We start from the raw sequence: 20214 nt of genomic DNA on the forward strand, positions 1-20214 counted from the left end.
AGAATTGCGATCACAGTCATTACATTCTGATGGTTTAAAACTAGGGATTGCTAAGAAATTAAGTTCTAGGAATGTTTCTAAAAAAGGGAAACCCTGATCTTGCTGGGATGCATTCTTCTGCATCTGCTCCAGTCCTGGGCACTAGACAGTACAGGTTTCTTCACTGCTGTGTTATTCCTGTCTGGAACACCATGTTTGGTATAAATAAAGTCTTCCTGTGGATTTTTCCCCCTTTGCACTTTGATGCCACAATTGTAACACCTAAAAGAAGCTTGGGGCTTGATAAGTTGTTACCATTGCAAAATGAGATTGGAATTTAGTTCATGCTTCTTGGAAATGATTTGTCATGAATTCCTGGGACCTCAGGAAACATCCTTAGAGTCAACATTAGCAATCCGTAGAGGCTGCATAGTATACTGGTTAAAAGTTCATTCTCTGGAGCCTTACTGCTTGCCTGGGGTGAAATACTGGCTCCGTTATTTATTAGTTGAATGATCTTCGGTAAGTTACTTTACCTCTCTGTGCCTTTGTATTCTCACATCTGTGAAATAAAGATATTAATAGTATTTACTTCATAGAGTTGTTGAGAGCGTTAAATAGTTAGAACAATGCCGAGTGCTTGCCCTTATGATTTTTACTAATTTAATGTACCCTTAAAAAAATCTTAAGATAACCGTCGTTTGCTGTAATCCACATTTTGTATGGTCTGAATAAATACTTGGGGACTTGCTTGGTGGTCCAGTGGTTAAGACTCCATGCTCCCAATGTAGGGGGCCTGGGTTCCATCCCTGGTCAGGGAACCAGATCCTGCATGCTGCATCAAAGACCCGGTGCAGCTAAATAAATAAATATTTTTAAAACAAACAAACAAACTTGTCTGTGCTTTCGTGCACTTTTATCTCCACCCCGATCCCAAGGAAGGCACATTTCTTAAATTTATTGCCATTTGTTACAAAATATTACAAAAATGAGTCTAAAATAATGTTTTTAGAAGTAGATCTTCCAGTTTGACCCCAGGGAGAGGAGACCTCAGCAGTGAACAGTGTACACAGGTAAGTTCTTGTCGTGTAGTTGGATATGTTTATGAGTAACTGAGGAATTGCTTCTAGTCACTGTCACCTTGCCAGAAAGAAGACTTCTTTTTTCAAAATCTGTTTTCCTGAACTCATAGCTTTTGTAATTTGTACCACTCTTTTGGCCTTTAGAATCCACTCGCTTGGGTTGTATTTTAGTTCTGTATCTGTCTGATCTTCCTAATTAAATTGTAAATTCCTAGAGAGCAAAAAAGGTGGGTCATGTTTGAGAGTAGCAGATTGACTGGAGCATAGGGACAAGTAAGTGAGTAATTGGAGAGTTGGAGGTAAAGCTAGTTTGGAGATAGAAAACAGAGAGCTCTGAATGTGAATCAAGACATTTTGATTTAATTTTTACACAGAGGTAGTCCTTAAGGGTTTCTTAGCATAGAAATGGCATAATCCAAGCTTCGCTTTAGAGAAATTAATCAGGTTCATGTGTCTGATGGATTGGAAAAGAGATGAGATTCAAAAGAGATGGATTGGTCTGGAGGCCTAGGGAAAACCTCAGGTGAGAGGTGGTGATAAGAGCTTTGCCAGTGAAATCAGAAAGGGAAAAACTTACTACTGAATGGGGTGAATGGTGTTTAATTAGGAAGCATTGGCAGCCCAAGGGCTGGACCATTCTTTCTCTTCGACTGCTCCAGGTGACCTCCTTGCTACAGTTGGTTCATTCCTGCAGTGAGCAGTCTCCTCAGGCCTCTGCACTTTATTATGATGAATTTGCCAACCTGATCCAAGGCAGAAAGCTGGCTCCAAAAGTGCTGGTATGTCCAAGTATCTTTTCTTAAAGCAATGAAGCATGAGGGCTGCTTTACTATACATTCTTCAAACCCTTCTCTCTGTTGTGCTGCAAAAATAAAAAGATCTTCCTGTGAGCTCTCCCATATTCTAATTGGGAAGGCTGTTCTGACTCACTCGGCCCCAGGCCTCTCCTCTGAGGCCTCCTTCACATAATAAAAATAAGGGATGAGGAAGATGAACATGTGGTTAATGATGTTGTTGAAAGCCACCATCTATTCTGTGCCACGCACCATGCTAAGCATGTTTCATGTATTATGTCTATTCCGCATCACAATGATGAGGTATGTATTATTGTTATTTTCAGAAATGAGGAAACTGAGGCTTTAGCAAGGTTAATAGTTTATTTAGGGCTTTATAGCACATATACCCTGGTCTACACAGCCTTTTTTGTTTGTTTGCTTCCTGAAGGAATGGGCTGGGCAAACCATCTTTAATGATTTCCAGGATGCCTTTGTGGTGGACATCTGTGTTGTTCCAGAAGGGTAAGTACCGTTTACCCACTGACATGGTTGTACTGGTAAAGAAATTATGTCAGTTATGTCAGTTGCTGGTGCAAACCTCAGAATGTTTTGACCTCAGCCAAGTCTAGCCCACTCCCACAACTTCCCTCCTCCCAACCCCAGCACCCCAGCACCCCCAGCTCCAGGATTGCTAAAAGATTCCCCACTTGTTCTTTCTCCTCTTTCTCACTTCTCCTCATAACAGAGGAGATTAGTTTGTTCTAGTGGTTTCTCCCACAGACTTGTCATACCCTTGAATTGCGGTATCAGATTCTGGGTTCTCTCCACAGTGACTATCCATTTCCCGTGAAAGCTCTCTACGGACTAGAAGACTATGATAGTTGTGATGGGATTGCCATCAACCTCCTGCCACTGTTGTTCTCTCAGGACTTTGTGAAAGATGGGGGTAGACTGACTTCGCAGGAATCAGACCAAAAGTCAGTACACTTTTTCTTCTCTAAAACCTCTGTTGGTATTTTGAATGTTCATGGGGAATGCCGCAGTTCTTGCACTCTCTTGAGAACTTGATTGAAAAGGATTTCTCCCAAGACAGGTGGTATATGGATGGGTTACTAAGAATGGGGCAGACTCCTTGTTTTCTCCCGGACCCTGGGTTTGGAATTTGCATTGAGTCATGACAGCCAACAGATATTCTGTGAGGCTGCTTTTGTTTCTGTTCCTTTTTCCCACCCATGAACGTGTTTGTCTATCTCTGCCACTTCTTAACCCCTCCTTCCGTCTTATCTCCGCTTTCTCCTAACACATGGACATTCAGTCTACTTACCTCTGTCTTCCTCCAATTCAGTTCGTTATTTATTTGCTTAGCATCCATTACATTCCTTGTTATATGTTCTTAAAAGTAGACATTTATTTTGGGGAAACCTCCTTAATTATAAGGTTGGGCTCCCTATAAACATGGACTAATTGTCTATAAACTGTGGTCTAGAAATGGATTTTTCCTTCCCAGATTGGTTTCTCCGTTGTGCCTGGCTCCCTACTTCCGGTTACTGAGACTTTGTGTGGACAGACAACATAATGGAAACTTGGAGGAGATTGATGGTTTATTAGGTATAGGATGAAGTTATCAGATCCTTTCTTCTTTGTAACCTTTCTTTGGTAAACTTAGGGAAGGGGCAGACTGGTACAAGTGTGTGTGGGAAGGAATTTTTTAACTTCACAGAGACTTTTAGATTATATTTGTTGACTGCTGCATGATATGGAAGTATTTTTGAGACTAATCAAAGCTTGACCTTCAAATACTAGTTACAGGGGAAAGTAAGTAGAAGGAGAGCTAGCTCTGGGGGCAGCATCCAGGTTCTGTTGACTGGAACTAAAGGGGATTAGAAATGTTTGTTCTTCTCTTTCAGACTGTCCTATATTCCTCACTGACCTGGAGCCTGGAGAGAGACTGGAGTCCATGTCTGTTAAAGAGCGTTCATTCATATGTTCACTTATATTTCTTACTCTCAACTGGTTCCGAGAGGTGAGCAGAGTTACTAGGACAATTCACTTACTGTCTGTAGTTTCTCTTGAAAGGAAACTGTTTTCTTGGTTCCGCGAGGCTCCTTAAAAATTCTTCACCAACCACTAACCCCTGTGTGTTTCTGCAGAGGTTGTATCCTACCCTTCCCTCATCATATGCACCCCCTGATGCAGCGAAATCAAAATACTTAGAATTCACTTACTGTTGCCCATGCTTTACTATCTCCAAGCCTTTTCACGGTAATCTACTTCTGCCTGGAATAACTTCATCTTCACCACTGTGAAAATACTGTCCCTCCTTACGTCGGTATGCACTTAATGTTTCGATTTAGTGAGATCAAGTGAATGATCGTTTTCACTTTCCTTTAGAATATGTTTGTGCTTAATGAAATGCACAATAATAATGAAATATAATGAAAATGAAATGCAGAAAATGATGGTAACATCTTACATCTATATCACACTTCCTTTCTCATGCATATTATTTCTGAGAATGTTTATTCACTTGAAAAATCTCTTATCCTGACAACTGTATTATGATGTAGGCAGGATGGGTGTTATTATCCTCGTTTTACACATATGGAATTGCAGGTACAGAGAGTTCAAAGTCATTAAAATTTACCAAACACACGTGCCAAATGCTGGGCTAGTTTCTTTATTCACACTTAATCCATACGACTGCATTCCAATTTTATAGCTGAAGAAATAAAAGCTCAGAAAGGTTAAAGACTTGGCCAAGGTCACACAACTAGTAAGTAGCAGACTAGGATCTGTTTCACCGAAGTGTGTACTTTCTAGCTATTGTGCTGTTCCACCTTGTTACTTAACTAGAAATAAGTAGAACCAGGATTAGAAGTTAGAGCTCCTCTATTGGCCCAGGGCTTTTTTCTTTACAGTGCCTTGCTGAAAACACTTTGACATTTCTCACTAGACTCACAGATCCTGTCACCAAACAACTCTTTTAGCTCTTGCTGAATAACGCAAACAAGGTTAAAATCTGAACAGTTCACAGTGTGAGAATATAATTTTTACTTCCACAGGTTGTAAATGCCTTCTGTCGGCAAACGTTGCCTGAGATGAAGGTGAAGGTGCTCACCCGGTTAAAGCACATTGTAGAGCTGCAGCAACTCCTGGAAAAGCACTTGGCAGGTGAGGGAAGGGTCCTGTATTGTAGCCCTGCTGGGCAGTGGTGAGGAGATAGCAGAGTTAGCTTTTAAGCCAGACTCAACGATAGCTGCTCCCTACTCGTGGGGCAAGAAAATGGTTGCTCAACAAAAATTTTTTAAAATGAGTACATCGGACTTCCCTGGTGGTGCAGTGGTTAAGAATCCACCTGCCAACGCAGGGGACATGGGTTCGAGCCCTGGTCCAGGAAGATCCCACATGCCGCGGAGCAACTAAGCCCATGCGCCACAACTACTGAGCCTGTGCTCTAGAGCCCGCGAGCCACAACTGCTGAGCCTGCGTGCCACAACTACTGAAGCCCACGCCTAGAGCCCATGCTCCGCAACAAGAGAAGCCACCACGATGAGAAGCCCACGCACCGCATTGAAGAGTAGCCCCTGCTCACCGCAACTAGAGAAAGCCCGCATGCAGCAACAAAGACCCAACACAGCCAAAAATAAATAAATAAATAAATAAAATTAAAAAAAAAAAAGAATACATCCATTTTCCTCCCATTGTTATCTCCAGGAAACCTTGGTGTTTAATACAAGATATAAAACATTGGTTGGGCTTTTTGTAAATTACATTGCTTCTTTGGATGTCAAACTTGCAATGCCCTTTGCCTTCTTGAACATCATTATGAACCAGGAATACAGCTGAGAGGCCTCTTAATACCTTCTGGCCATTAAGAAAACTTGTCATTTTAGAGTGCTAGCTTTGGGACTTCCCTGGTGGTCCAGTGGGTAAGACTCCCCGCTCCCAATGCAGGGGGCCCGGATTTGATCCCTGGTCGGGGAACTAGATCCCACATGCATGCCGCAGCTAAGAAGCCCGCATGACACAAATAGGAGGTCCGCTTGCTGCAACAAAGATCCTGTGTGCTGCAACTAAGATCCGGCGCAGCCAAAAATAATTAATAAAAATAAAGTGCTAGCTTGATTCTCTGGGGAAAACATGGAGCCTCCCTCAGGCCCTCATCTAAATAATTGTGTGTAAAGCAAACTGCTATGTGACCAAATATTGCTAATATCTTTAGATTTTAAATGTAAATTTATTTTTAGTTCTTACCTGCTTGGATGTTTTATATTGTTATAATGGTTTTACGTTGATTGATCATAATCAATTAATATGATATTCCTGTAAGTTATCTTTGGCTGTTTTACTATGCCCAAATGATTAACGTCAGATGACCTGAATGCATCTTGCAGGCAGTCAGCCATGCTTGGTAGTTCTGGAAACTAGTTTTTAGCTAATCGGGTGATTAGCATTCAAGTCTAGTAGTGGTATACGGTTGGTATACATTGAGCTTCCTGCTGTTTGTTTCAGTCACTCCAGACTATGTTCCTCCGCTTGCAAACTTTGACTTGGAAACTTCAGAAGTAACACCTCATACCAGTGCTGCTGTTTCAGCAAAAATCAGAATACAAGGAAATTTAGGTGAGTATGCTCTTTTCTTCTTATTCTGTGTCTCCCTGTGTGCCATGTTGAATTGACTTAGAGGTTATGTGCATCAAGGCATCAGTAATTGGAGAGATTATATAATTGAACCCTTTCTTTGGCATGGTTATCAATGAACTATAATTTAAGGTTATAAAATTACCTCCTGTCTCTAGGTAGTCTTCAGCAGGTTGTTTCTTGAAGGCTGTGATATTTAGTAAACATGATTGTTGATTGAGTCACTTTTCTCTTCTTGAAACATAAGGAGGAAGGAAACGAAAAGCAGATGGCAGCAAAATATCCTCCCCTGACCCACTTTCAAAGGAGGATAATTCAGAATGCGACCCTGCACCATCTGATAGGAGCCCGCTGGAAAAGGTATTGGAATGACTGGTATCTATGAAGGTGTGTGGCAGCCCGGTGAGATTAACGAAGGGCCAGCATTATCCTATGCATTTTACAGAGAGAAAGATTAGGGAAAAGAGAGGTGACCAAACTCTCCTAGGCCTTGGAGTGACCCTCTCAGTAGCAGAGTTTGGGTTAGACTCCGAACATTTATCACTACCACACACTGTTTTTCTAATTATTTTCTTGATTGTATTAGTCCCTTTTTTGCACCCCAGGAATACTTTGAATTCTCTCTTGTAGCAATTAGCAAATTCTGTCTTTGTATGTAGTTCAAGATATACTTCTTTTAGCCTCTTTCCTCTTCCAATCCCAGATTATCTACTTCTCAATGAATTGAGATAACATGAGATGCTTAGTACAGTTTCTTAATACAGATACTTAACAAACAGTAGGTCCTTTTCCTGTAATTGTACCACCCACAGGGTAGGTTTGTGAAATTGCCTAAACCACATGGATCCCAATTATTTCTGTTTTTTAGGTACTGTTTATTGAGAATTTATGTTTAACTCCTCTAATCTTCCTAAAAACTCAAGCTTAGTATTGATATTTACATTTAATAGAGAGGAAACTAAGATCCAGAGAGGATAGGTGACTTGTGCTAAGTTACACAGTTAATAAGTACTTGAGCAAGGATTTGAAGCCAAATCTTTCTGGCCCCTAAGCTCATAGTTTTCTGTACCACACCATAGTGCCTTGATTTGTCTAATAGTTCATCCCTAAGTGGAAACCAACTGAGTATCGATGTGTGACCTATATCCCAATATTACAATAGGTGATCTGTTTCAGGAATATTTAAGGACTTTGGTAAAAGTTGGTAAAAGGATGTGATGAACTGTAACTTTTTACATAAAATAAATGCACAATTGCATTTTGAAATCTTCATTTAAAATTAGATTAATATAGAAGCCTTATTCTCTTGGTTTCTGGTACTTTCTTCCCAGGAGTTCAGAGGGAAAGAAGAAAAGACATCAGTATCGTTACAGAATTACCACGCTTTTTTCCGAGAACTGGACCTTGAGGTCTTCTCTATTCTGCATTGTGGGCTCGTGGCCAAGTTCATCTTAGATACTGAAATGCACACTGAAGTAAGTGACAGAGCTGAGATCCCAGAACTTAATCTTATTTCAGAAAGTTCCTCAGCTCTATTCCTATTTCCAAAAGAAAACCATGACCCTGGGAGAAGTTGGACTCTGGCTTCCAAAGCCTTTATATGTGCAAGTGTGGATGAATAATCATCCTCATCATCTTGATGCTTATAAATCTAAGTTTTTTTTATAGTGCATTAGGCATTACAAAAGCTCATGCTAATGATGTGATCCTTACTTTACGTTACTAATAATAACCTATTTAGATTACTTTTGTGGAGCAACACTGTTCTGATTTATAGTTACACAATGCTCTTTTCACTTTTTCATGACATTTGTTCAGTATCCATGAGATGTTTTTTGAGGCCTTTTTTGTTTTTGACGCAAATCTAGATATTGGCAATTCAGTATTACATAAGCATGATGCTTGCCTTCAAATAGCTTATAATCTAATAAAAGAAGGAGACAGCTAGCAGTACGTGCTATATTGATGGTCTGAACCAAGTACCAGTGAAACTCTGAGGAGAGAATGGTATTTATAATGAAGTTGGAAGTAGAAGACATTTACACAGAGAAGGTACCTTTTGGTATGGGGTTTCACCAGAGAGTAGAGTTTTTCCAGGTTAAAAAAAATTTCTTGAGAAATAGCATGGATTTTTACCAAAGATTTTTCAAGAATGTAACCTCCTTCAAAATAGAGTTTTTTTTTTTTTCAGTCTTTCTACGTCAGCTTGTACTTGGAGATTCTCCATAGTTGTATGTTGAGTGAAAAGTTTGAAGTGAGACTGTATTTGACTCATTCTACTTATGGTAGTGTAATATAGTTATAAGGATCCTACCCAGACTTAATAGTAGCAAAGCATTAGGTGAAAGAAAATATGAAAGAATTACTTAATGAACAGAGAAAAGCAAAATTCCCTTTAATTAGTCATTTTTTTATCCCAAGGTACTTAGGAAATGCATCACGGGTCCATAGCTGGAAGGATACACCAGAGGCATTTATTTCTAGAGCAAAAGTGTATCTTCTAAAACTATACTGCCGGGACTTCCCTGGTGGTCCAGTGGGTGGGACTCCGTGCTCCCAGTGCAGGGGACTGGGGTTCGGTCCCTGGTCAGGGAACTGGGTCCCACATGCCGCAACTAAGACCTGGCGCAGCCAAAATTAAAAAAAAATAAATAAATAAAACTATCCTGCCTCATTCCCATTTAATAATTTTAAATTTTGTTTTACTTAAGAAGTGCATGACTTTTTGATTTGTTGACAGAGCACTACAGCCATTTATATGACGTGGGGCAGAATTTCCCCCTTTTTTGGTAATGGTCAGATTCTTCACCCATTGTAAAGAGTAAACATGAAATATGTCCCCCAGAAAGATGGCTAGGACACGCTGGGAATTGCTCTTTCCTTCCTCCGTGTGATAGGCTACAGAAGTTGTGCAGCTTCAGCCCCCTGAGCTGCTTTTCTTGCTGGAAGATCTCGCCCAGAAGCTGGAGAACATGCTAACACCTTCTGTGACCAGGAGATTCCCCTTCCTCAAGGTTAGTACAGGCAAGAGCACAGGCGCTGGCCTCTGGATTTGGAAACAAGGAGGTCTTAGTAGTGAGTAAGTTGTCACTTTCTCTGGTATTGTTTTTGGGTAGCATGGTGGTAACCCTGTTGCCAGCCCACGTTCACCTTGCTTTGGAAAGGAACTCTGAAACAGAGAAAACAAAAAAGCCACCCAAAACAGAAAATGTATTTCTAAATGCTCTTGAGCATTCCTGAATCCTGTTCTTTGCTTGGGTTTTGGTTTTAACACCCTCCCAAACTAAGCCCTTGCCCAAGCCTCAGCATAGTAGTCAGCTGTCTAGAGAAGTCCAGAATCTCCAGTGTGTATCTAATGGACAAATGCACGTAGCCTCTGGGGAAGCAGTGGGATGATACAAACGACAAAATGTGCAAGTTTTAGGTGTAAACGTTAAAAATGAGTATATCTAGTTACTTGATCCTTTCTTCGTATACTTACTATTTGCTGTACATTTTTATCAGCCTAAATGATTTCTGTTTTCGTGTGAGTTTTATCTCATTAGTAATTTTGGGTCTATACATCTCAAACACTGTACTCTATAAAAGCCAATCTCTTGGTTATTTGAAGATTGAGTGAGTTCCCTCTGTCAAAATATATCCCTAATTTCTTCTGTCCATTCTACCTGGTAGCACAAGGTTTGATTAAACTCTATAATAAACTCTTAGTTTCAGAGAAGCTATCCAACAGTTCCTTCCCTCGTAACTCTGAATTTATTATAGAGCAAAGGAAACCGGAATATTGGATTCTCACATCTCCACCAGAGATCTGCCTCAGAAATCGCTCATAGTGTTGTTCAACTGCTGAGCCCTATGTGTAACCATCTGGAGAACATTCACAACTATTTTCAGGTCAGAAGCCTATCTTATCATTATAGAGACTTAGAAATCGCTTAATGAACAAGAGATTTCATTTTTGGCTGAGAAATATTGAAGGAGAATGAGGGCAATTGCTGAAGCAACAGTCTTAAAAGCATTTTTCTCTTGTAGTGCTTAACTGCTAAGAATCATGGTGTAGTTGATGGACCAGGAATTAAAGGTCAAGAGTACCACATAATGTCTTCCTGCTATCAGAGGCTACTGCAGATTTTACATGGACTTTTTGCTTGGTGAGTATGTGGCAGGTACAGTAGGTAGAGATAATCAAGTATGTCCTTGCTTCTACTTGACAGTCACCAAGGCACTGAGGTATAGAAAAGAAGGAGAGGGCTCCAAAATTTTATGTAAATATGATGCTTATTCTTTCTGGAGTGTTTTTTTTTTTTTAATTTTTTAAAATTAATTAATTTTTTTTTTTTTTTTTTTTTTTTTTTTTTTGCCGTGTTGGGTCTTCGTTTCTGTGCGAGGGCTTCCTCTAGTTGCGGCAAGTGGGGGCCACTCTTCATCGCGGTGCGCGGGCCTCTCACTATTGTGGCCTCTCTTGTTGCGGAGCACAGGCTCAGTAGTTGTGGCTCACGGGCCCAGTTGCTCCGCGGCATGTGGGATCTTCCCAGACCAGGGCTCGAACCCGTGTCCCCTGCAGTAGCAGGCAGATTCTCAACCACTGCGCCACCAGTGAAGCCCTCTGGAGTGTTTTTGTCTGCATCATTTCATTTGGTCTTGCACGCTCTGTGTCTTATGGAGTCACTATTATTAACTCATCTGAAAATCAGATGACTTGCTCTTGGCTAACCTGTAACAAATCTGGCCGTCTGATTCTTAGTGAGTTTGCTGTGGCAACCTTTCCCTAATAGCACCAGAGAGACTGTCAGTTAAGAAGTTGTTATTAAACAAGTTGTAGATAAATTCCAGATTATGAGGTAAAGAGCTGAAGGCTGTGTAAGCTGGGGTGTTTAGGGATGGCTTCATGAAATCATGGGACTTCACGGGGCCCTTGGAGGGTAGATGGCTTTTTGGGAGGTAAAGGAAGAAACTGGAAAGCATGGCATGGACAAAAGTAGAAACGAGGGAGGTGTGTCCTTTAAATGCTTTTGTTCCTCAGGGCTGGGTCCTGGCCTCTCTGTTCTCATTATACAGGTTTCCTGGGCAGTCTCACCCAAGCTTAAATTCGTGCTAAAATTTAACTTCTGAGCTACCGGCATTTACCTCCAACTGCCTGCTCAGCACCCCGTTATAGATCTGTCATTGACACCTCAGACTCATCACATCCAAAACAAGTGTTTCATCCTTCCCACCGCTCCTTCTGCTTTCCCTGGCTAGATAGATGGCACCACCAGTTGTTGAGCCAGAAACCAGGAGTTATTCTTTGTTCCTTCCTCTACTGTCTACCCTTTCTCTCTCACACATCTGATCACAGAATCCTGCTGAGTTTGTCTTGTAGATAACACCTAAATGACCACCTGTCCTCTCCTCCTCCACTGCTTCCAGACTTCTGTCGTCTCTCACCAGGACTGGATTAGTTTCACAGTTGGTCTCTCTGCCTCCAGCTGTCCTCTTTCGGTCCCTTCTTCACACAGCAGTTAAAGCGATCTTCCCAACACAAACCCGATCTTATCCTAGCGCAACTTTGGCTTCTGATTGCCGTTAGATTTCTCTTGAGTTCAAACTCTTTTACCCAGCTTCTAAGGCCTTTTATTATCTGACTCCTGCTGTTCTACTCACTGTCTTGCACTCTGCCCTCCAGCTATACTGAATTAATTTCAGCACCCTGTATAGCTTTTACCTGGAAGGCTCCACACATACCCATCCTTCTACCAGGATCCTCACCCTCCTTGATCCCCAGTCTTTTCTAACTCACCCTTGAGATCTGGATTTAAACTGTACTTCCTCAGGGGCATCTTCCTTGACCCCCTAGGCCAGGTAAGTCTCCTTTCTGCCTCTCTTATCCCCACTTCTTTCCTAATACTCTTAAGATAAAACTGATCACATTTTATTATAATTAGTTGTTGATCTGTCTTCCCTGCTGTACTGTGAGCTCCATGAAGGCAGAGACCAGCCATTGTAATATTCTCAGTACTTAAAAACAGTGCCTGGGGGCTTCCCTGGTGGCGCAGTGGTTGAGAATCTGCTTGCCAATGCAAGGGACACGGGTTCGAGCCCTGGTCTGGGAAGATCCCACATGCCGCAGAGTAACTAGGCCCGTGAGCCACAACTACTGAGCCTGCGCGTCTGGAGCCTGTGCCCCGCAACAAGAGGGGCCGCGATAGTGAGAGGCCCGCGCACCGCGATGAAGAGTGGCCCCCGCTTGCCGCAACTAGAGAAAGCCCTCGCACAGAAACGAGGACCCAACACAGCCATAAATAAATAAAATTAAAAAAAAAAAAAAAAAAAAAAAACAGTGCCTGGGCTTCCCTGGTGGTGCAGTGGTTGAGAATCTGCTTGCTAATGCAGGGGACACGGGTTTGAGCCCTGGTCTGGGAAGATCCCACATGCCGCGGAGCATCTGGGCCCGTGAGCCACTACTACTGAGCCTGTGCGTCTGGAGCCTGTGCTCCGCAACAAGAGAGGCCACGATAGTGAGAGGCCCACGCACCGCGATGAAGAGTGGCCCCCGCTTGCCGCAACTAGAGGAAGCCCTCGCACAGAAACGAAGACCCAAAACAGCCAAAAAATAAATAAATAATTAATTAATTAATTTTAAAAAAACAAACAAAAAAAAACAGTGCCTGACAAAGGATTTGAACAGATGCTGAAACAAGGAGATAAATGGATGGCAAATAAACACATGCAAAGATATTCAGCAGTATTAGTTGTTAAGGAAATGCAAGTAAAAATCACAGAATGGCTAAATTAAAAAGATTTACCTCGCCAAGTGTTGGCGAGGATGTAGAGTAACTGGAACTCTCACATGCTGCTGGTGCGACTGTACAATGGTACACCCACTTTTGAAAACTGTTTGGCAGTTCCTTAAAAAGTTAGATATACACCTACCATGCAACCCAGCCATTTCATTCCTAGTATTTATCCGAGAGAAATGAAAACATGTGTCTACACAAAGGCTTGTGAATGAATGTTTATTACAGCTTTATTTGTAATAGCCCCAAATTGGAAACAATTCAAATGTCCATTGAATAGTGAACAGATAAACAAATTGTGGTATGTGGATGTGGTAGAATACTACATTGCAACAACATGGATGAAAAAAGAATTATAGTGAAGAAAAACCAAGACCGTAAGAGTATGTAGTATTTGATTCTATTTATATAAAATTCTAGAAGAAGCATATAATTTTGTAGTGACAGAAAACAGTTCAGTGGTTGCCTCGCATTGGGTGGGAGGATGGAAGGAGGGATGGATTACAAAGGAATACGAGGAAACTTTTGGGGGTAATAGATATGTTTATTATTTTCAGTGCGGTGGTGGTTTCATGGGTTTATATATAAGTCAGCTGATCAAATTCAGCATTTTAAATACATGCATTTTATTGTATGTCAATTATACTTTAATAAAGCCATCCCCACCTCCCACCTCCCCCCTGAAAAACCTGCAGCCCATAAGAGGCCCTCAGAATTCATTTGTGGAAAGGAAGAGAGGCTACCACTGGTGATGTGGAAATGTTTCTAGAGGAGTGAAAGATCTAGGGGGTCAGATTGTGCTGGGCCTTGAAGGTATTTGAAGAAGGCAGAAGAATTTGAATGCTGTCCAGGGAAGCAATTTTGGAGTTTTATGATCACAGCCATGATATAGTGAAAGCAGTGTTTTACGAAAATCCTTTTGGCAGCAGCATTCAGGACAAAGGGATTGGATAGGCAACCAAAAAGACCAGTCAAAAGATGTTGACATGATCTGTGCATGGGATGATGATAAGGGCCTGGCCTAGAGTGATGGCCTTGGCTTGGAAAGGAAGGGACAATAGGAAAGATAATCTGAAGATAGAATTGTCAAGACTTGACTTAATACAGAAGAAGGAATAAGTTCTTTGCTGAACATCTACTATGTATTAGACATTGATTTAAGCAATTTCACAAAATTATTCCTGTTTTTTTGGAGAAGACTGATAGTTATCTCTAAAATGTACAGAATGAAGGAGAGCTTTGTTTCCCTTGAAAATAATCCTAGGAGGACTGTTAGGTCCTTAAGGAAAGACTTTTTCAGGTGCACTTCAACTTCTAGTCTGATACTCACAGCTGTGACTGAATTTAGCACTTGAGTACTTTCAGCACCTAAGTTCTCCTTTTTCTTCTGTTTTATCGATGGTACAGACTGGAGGCCAGGATCCTCACCTGCTGTCCACGTAATCTTCCTGAAACTGAGCTAAACTACCTTTCCTTGACTTTCCCTTAGGAATGGATTTTTTCAACCTGAAAATACTAATTTACTGTACTCAGCCCTTGAGGTCCTTACTAACCGACTGAAGCCGGGAGAGCCTGACCAAGCCTTGGAGGAGCTGCTTAGGTGGGTCAGACCACATATCCCTGAGTGTTGTCCCAAGAAACTCCTAGGAATAAGATTGGCAAGACTTCTTGGAGATAACTTGGTATTTTCAGTGACTTTTCCTCATTTATGTGAGCTTTCTCATCTGTGTATTCAGATATATCCTGAAGCATTAGAAACTGTTGAATTAATCAAACTAAATCTTTATGCACCCTTCATCCTGTAAAGTTCGCCTTTTCAGGTAAGGTAATGTTGATGAAAGCACTGGCCATCTGTAGTCAACTCTTGATTATCCGGGGACCTACTCTGTCTCCTAGTAGGGTTGGGTAATTAGGTAGCAGTTAGTTACTACTGATTACCTGTCCATTTCCCTCATCTTGGGAGAAGAGGAGCCTAGGCTGAGGGCACAGGAGGTGAGAAGGAGCTCTGAGGGGCACAGCTTCCAGCCTCTACCCCAGCTTCAACCAGAGCACCTTGGTCTTTCCCTTACCTCTCCTGATAGCCTAGGCCATCACTGGGTCCACAGTCAGTGCTTGTCATTCCTGCCTATAGAGCCTTATTTCATTTTCAATACAGTACTTTTAAATTTGTTTGACTTCCTTCCCGCCAATTAATCAGGAGTTGACTCTAGTTTTATTTCACCTACGGTTTTGGATTAATTGTGACTCCTCATCTGCCATTACTTCAGAGCATTGAAAGCTAGCCATTTTCAGTACATTTATTAGAAGCTCTGCTTTCTCTGCCTTATCATTTCCTTTCACTTTGTCCCTATGAACCCAGAATTTAAACATTATTCTCAGTGTGTTGCCTAATGCCTTAAAAAGCAAATAATTTATTCTACACTGAGAATAATGTAATCAGCATGGCCTATGCTAGCACTTGGGTATCTTGGCATACATGACCTCTTCAAGGCCAGCATTCCATCCACTGGGCTCTGGCCTCCATGCCCTAACTTTCTTTATACAAAGTTATAGTCTCTATAAGGTCTTGAAAGAAGGTTCTACTAAAGCCCCTGCAAATGAGGAGGATTCTGATTAGACCATCAAACATTTAAGCGGACTTAGATAACTCATGGATTTAGACACATCTGTAATAGTTGTGGTGTTGTTTTTTATTTTTTTTCTTGTCTCCTTACAGCCAGAGCTTCCATTACTTGCAGAATTTCCATCTCAGCATTCCCAGTTTCCAGTGTGCTCTTTATCTCATCAGACTTTTGATGGTCATTTTGGAGAAATCTACAGCTCCTACTCAGAACAAAGGAAAAATTGGTGATGGGCCATATCCTCTTTTTTCTTTCATGAATAGACTTGTAAACTTAGGGCTTCCTAGGACCTTGGAAATTTTGTAAGCAAATCTGTCCATAACTCTGGATGTGCTCTCTTGCTATACCAAGAAGGACATTTTTCCAGAAGGAGCTATGTCTGATCTTTGCTGACATTGATTGGACTGAGTGTGGTTAGTTCAGTTGGCTAGATTTTGTTTGGCTTTTGTTTATTTATGTCCTTTTTTTTTTTTTTTTTCCCCCTTAAGTATCTGAGACATTTGACTGAAAGACATAAACCATGAAGTTAATAAAATGGGAGAGAGAGGAGAAATCAGAATTAAGTGTAAAGAAAGGTCTGGCCCCATCCCTGATCTTTTTCTTTCTTTCTTTCCTCCTTTTATTTTTTTTTTAATTTTTATTTATTTATTTTTGGCTGCGTCGGGTCTTAGTTGCGGCACACAGGATCTTTCGTTGCAGCGTGTGGGCTTCTATCTAGTTGTGGCACGAGGCCTTTTCTCTAGTTGTGGTGCGCGGGCTTAGTTGCCCCGCGGCATGTGGGATCTTAGTTCCCCGACCAGGGATCGAACTGGCGTCCCCTGCATTGCAAGACGGATTCTTAATCGCTGGACCACCGGGGAAGTCCTCCTGATCTTTTTCTTTAACTATCTTTTGACGTAGCTCTTGGAATGCATCTCACTGATACAACTTAATTGGCAGCACAGACAGAAAGCAAGGAGAACGTGCAAAACAAACCTTTATTATTCCCTGTTGTTTAAAAGGGGAGGGTTTGGTATGAATCTAGGAAGCAGCCACTGCTTGTTGGCCTGCCAAGGAGGAGCTGAGATGGACTTCCCACTGCCCAGCAGCATTCCTTTTTTCTGTGTGTCTGTGTGGTTCATGTTTGTGTCAAGACAGGGTAAGAGGGTGGGACATGTTGAGTCTTAGAGAAATGGGTTTATTTCTGGTAGAAGAACCAGTAGAGCAGGAACTCATGACAGCTTTTTTTCAAATTGTCTGTTAGCCCAGGAACGTCATAGTAAATATAAAAGAATAATCCTTTTGGTCAATAATCATCCCCAAAAGCCTGCAAAACAAGAGTGAAGTTCATTTTCCATGAATGAGATGTCTTTGCCTTGTTTCTCCAACAGCTTCCCTGGCCAGACAGTTCCTTTGTCGGGTGTGGCCAAGTGGGGAGAAAGAGAAGAGCGGCATTCCTAATGACCAGCTTGAGGCTTTGCTTAGGTGAGAGGCTCAGTTTCTGTCCACAAGCCAAATAGCCTTCCATTTTGCCACTGTTCAGATCCCTTGTCTGGTCAAAAACTGAGAAATTACCTTGGTTAGGAGTAACTTGGAAGCAGTGAAGTAGGTTTGAAATTAACATAATTTGGAATATGTGGATTGTCAGATCTTCTCATTCTGTTTTATACTGTCAGCTAGTTCTTTATTAAATCAAATCATAGAGGAAGTGGGGGAGTCTGCTGTTGTATCCTGCCTTGTTAACCAATGAGTCAGATATTTATTATTGCCTACCGTATCCAAGACACAGCCATCACTTCCAAGGTGTCTAACTGTATTTCCAACTGAGACATCATTTCCTTTACCTCCTGACAAGTATTTGGAATCCTTATTAAAAATAAGTATTGGGAGTTCCCTGGCGGTCCAGTGGTTAAGACTTGGCGCATTCACTTCTATGGCCCCAGGTTCAATCCCTGGTTGGGGAACTAAGATCCCACAAGTGGTGCAGCCAAAAAATAAAAAATAAAATAACATAAAATAAATGCTAATAGTTGTCTTAAAGCTTAGTACCTGGTAATGTCTTAAGAAAGAAATCTTGATTTAGGAATTCTGTAACATGCGTTCATACTCCTATGGCTGTCAATGCAGCATCTACCTGGAGCACACAGACGGTGTTCTGAAGGCCATAGAGGAGATCGCTGGTGTTGGTGTCCCGGAACTGATCAACTCTCCTAAAGAGGCATCTTCCTCCACATTCCCTACACTGACCAGGTAAGGGAGTACTGTCCTCTTGTTCTCTCCCTAAGTTAGAATCACACTGTCTAATGTATGTAGTTTCCAAATAACTACCTTACTCTTCATCTAGTTCTGATACAGAGGGTAGGTACAATCATTCATTCAACACACGCAGTGTCTACTGTGCATTCTCTCCAGGCGGCTCTTAGCCAGCCCATGTGAAAGGACCTTACTGAGGAATGAATTTTTCAGTAGTTACAGTCTTCAGCGGCATTGGATATTTAATCACCAGGCTTCTATCAGTGCTTTCATCCTTTAAATGTGAAATTACTTTTCCAGTATTTTAGCCATCTTTGAAGGATACAATGATTGTTGTATCTAACCATATGTGTCTCACATAATGGGTTTTGTGTCTCATAATATCAATGGTTATCTGACACTTTTATGGTCTTCACAGTTTATAACACACTCTTACATCGTTTCTCTCATTTGATCCTTTTGATGAATCTGTGAGGTAGGTATCATTACCCCTGTTTCACTGATGAGAAAAATGAGTGTTAGGGGGCTTGCTCAATTGATTCAGGCAATAAAGTAAATATGGAACTAGGAACTTAAACTCAGATCTTCTCACCACTACTTCCCTGCTCTTTACCACTACACTCACCCTTCATGAAGTTAATCCCCTTATTTCACAGACCATCTTCTCGGCTCATTTCTAAATCCTTCTCACTCTCGTGTCCTCTGAGGGTGGACCCTAGTGAAAGGACATTCAGAGAGGTGGGGAAGGAAATAACTTTTGGCACTTTGTTTCTGAGCAGTGCATCATTGTGTGGGCATCATGCTTTTCTCTTCTAGGCACACGTTTGTCATTTTCTTCCGTGTGATGATGGCTGAACTAGAGAAGACAGTGAAAGGTCTTCAGGCTGGAACAGCAGCAGACTCGGAGCGGGTAAGTCAGATATTCCCACCCCAAGAAGTAGACTCTGGATTACTTGGAAGCTGCTGATTCTTCTACTCCTTGGGTCCAGAATTTTCTCCTAAGCTATTTCCTTCAAGTTACTAAGATCCAGGATATTTTTTTCAAAGAGCTTCTGGTTTAATTTCCTTTCCCTCTGGTTGGAAGTGAGGATTGGGCTCTGTTTTACCTGGCTACTTCCCAGGGGACTTGGGACTCCATAGACCTAGTCTGGAAAAAAATATCTTTGGTTGCAGCCTCATGTACCCGGCTGCAACTTGTGATCTGGCATGAGGTGAGCAGGCCTGTTTGAGATGCTGTGGTAGCCTGGGCCTTGGTAGCCTGCTAACCAGAACCGAGCTAGCCTGCTGGGAGATAGGGCTTGCATAGGGAATCAGAGAAGCCACAGGGAGCTGATGGCCCAGAGGTACGTTGCAGAGGCTTTTTCCTACTTGGAAATTATTGAAGAGAAGTCCTCTTTTTAGAAAGTCTCTATAAGATACCCTAATGTTACCACATATATGCAGGCCTCAGAACCATCTTGTGGGTGCACTGGTTGCCACATCTCTGTAGGAGGATAATTGGCTTAAATCTCTGTAGAACTGTGTAGTTCAAGAACCATATATTAGTAGGAGTACAGTAAGAGAAGTATTTGGCTGTGATTCAGAGGTGTCTGTATATTTGGCTGCCTCCAGATTCATGAAGAGAAGCTCCTCTACTGGAACATGGCTGTTCGAGACTTCAGTATCCTCATCAACCTGATAAAGGTGAGTATGGAGGCTCCTTATCTCATCTCACTGGCTAATTGCAGGAACCACCAAGGGGCCTGGCTTCCAAAATGGACCCTCCCGCTCCTCTCCCCAGCCTCCCTTGGGGACCTGCTTCCCCCATCTTCCTCCCTATGCCCCACCCACCCTGGATAACCCCTTCCCCTCTTCCTGGGCAGTGTCTTTTCCTTCTCTGCCTCCCTCCTTCCCATCTGTGCCACAGCACTTACTATTTAATGGGTCCTTCCCCGTGTCATCCCCACCACCACCCCGCCGTGGGTCTGAGCACATTCCCCACTGTGTCCCTCTTCCAACCTGAGTGCCTTCTTTATCCCTCACACATACTCTGTGCTCTCCCCCACTCCATGATTTTGCTCAGACTGTTCCTCCAGCTTAGAATGTTGCGCTCTCTCCTTTCTGCCTCATC

At 41.9% G+C, this 20214-nt stretch overlaps 1 protein-coding gene across 10 annotated transcripts in view; it reads left to right on the top strand.

Moving 5' to 3' along the window:
• The window catches only part of FANCD2 (FA complementation group D2), an 89716-nt gene that overhangs the window by 62864 nt on the left and 6638 nt on the right, over nucleotides 1–20214 (top strand). For 9 of the 10 annotated variants that reach the window (XM_059940301.1, XM_059940302.1, XM_059940300.1 and 6 more), the window contains 19 exons: nucleotides 992–1052; nucleotides 1721–1840; nucleotides 2286–2359; nucleotides 2668–2814; nucleotides 3345–3445; nucleotides 3745–3860; nucleotides 4900–5008; nucleotides 6350–6460; nucleotides 6726–6838; nucleotides 7810–7953; nucleotides 9376–9492; nucleotides 10241–10369; nucleotides 10508–10626; nucleotides 14741–14851; nucleotides 15968–16098; nucleotides 17243–17336; nucleotides 17979–18101; nucleotides 18921–19014; nucleotides 19716–19787. In XM_059940301.1, the coding sequence (XP_059796284.1) occupies nucleotides 992–1052; nucleotides 1721–1840; nucleotides 2286–2359; nucleotides 2668–2814; nucleotides 3345–3445; nucleotides 3745–3860; nucleotides 4900–5008; nucleotides 6350–6460; nucleotides 6726–6838; nucleotides 7810–7953; nucleotides 9376–9492; nucleotides 10241–10369; nucleotides 10508–10626; nucleotides 14741–14851; nucleotides 15968–16098; nucleotides 17243–17336; nucleotides 17979–18101; nucleotides 18921–19014; nucleotides 19716–19787 (2086 nt within the window). Of the gene's footprint in view, nucleotides 1–991; nucleotides 1053–1720; nucleotides 1841–2285; nucleotides 2360–2667; nucleotides 2815–3344; nucleotides 3446–3744; nucleotides 3861–4899; nucleotides 5009–6349; nucleotides 6461–6725; nucleotides 6839–7809; nucleotides 7954–9375; nucleotides 9493–10240; nucleotides 10370–10507; nucleotides 10627–14740; nucleotides 14852–15967; nucleotides 16099–17242; nucleotides 17337–17978; nucleotides 18102–18920; nucleotides 19015–19715; nucleotides 19788–20214 lie in introns of those variants that run through there. The other variant, XM_059940310.1, reaches the window with a different exon arrangement.

Source organism: Balaenoptera ricei, chromosome 11, assembly GCF_028023285.1.
Source record: "Balaenoptera ricei isolate mBalRic1 chromosome 11, mBalRic1.hap2, whole genome shotgun sequence".
Taxonomy (NCBI): Eukaryota; Metazoa; Chordata; class Mammalia; order Artiodactyla; family Balaenopteridae; genus Balaenoptera; species Balaenoptera ricei.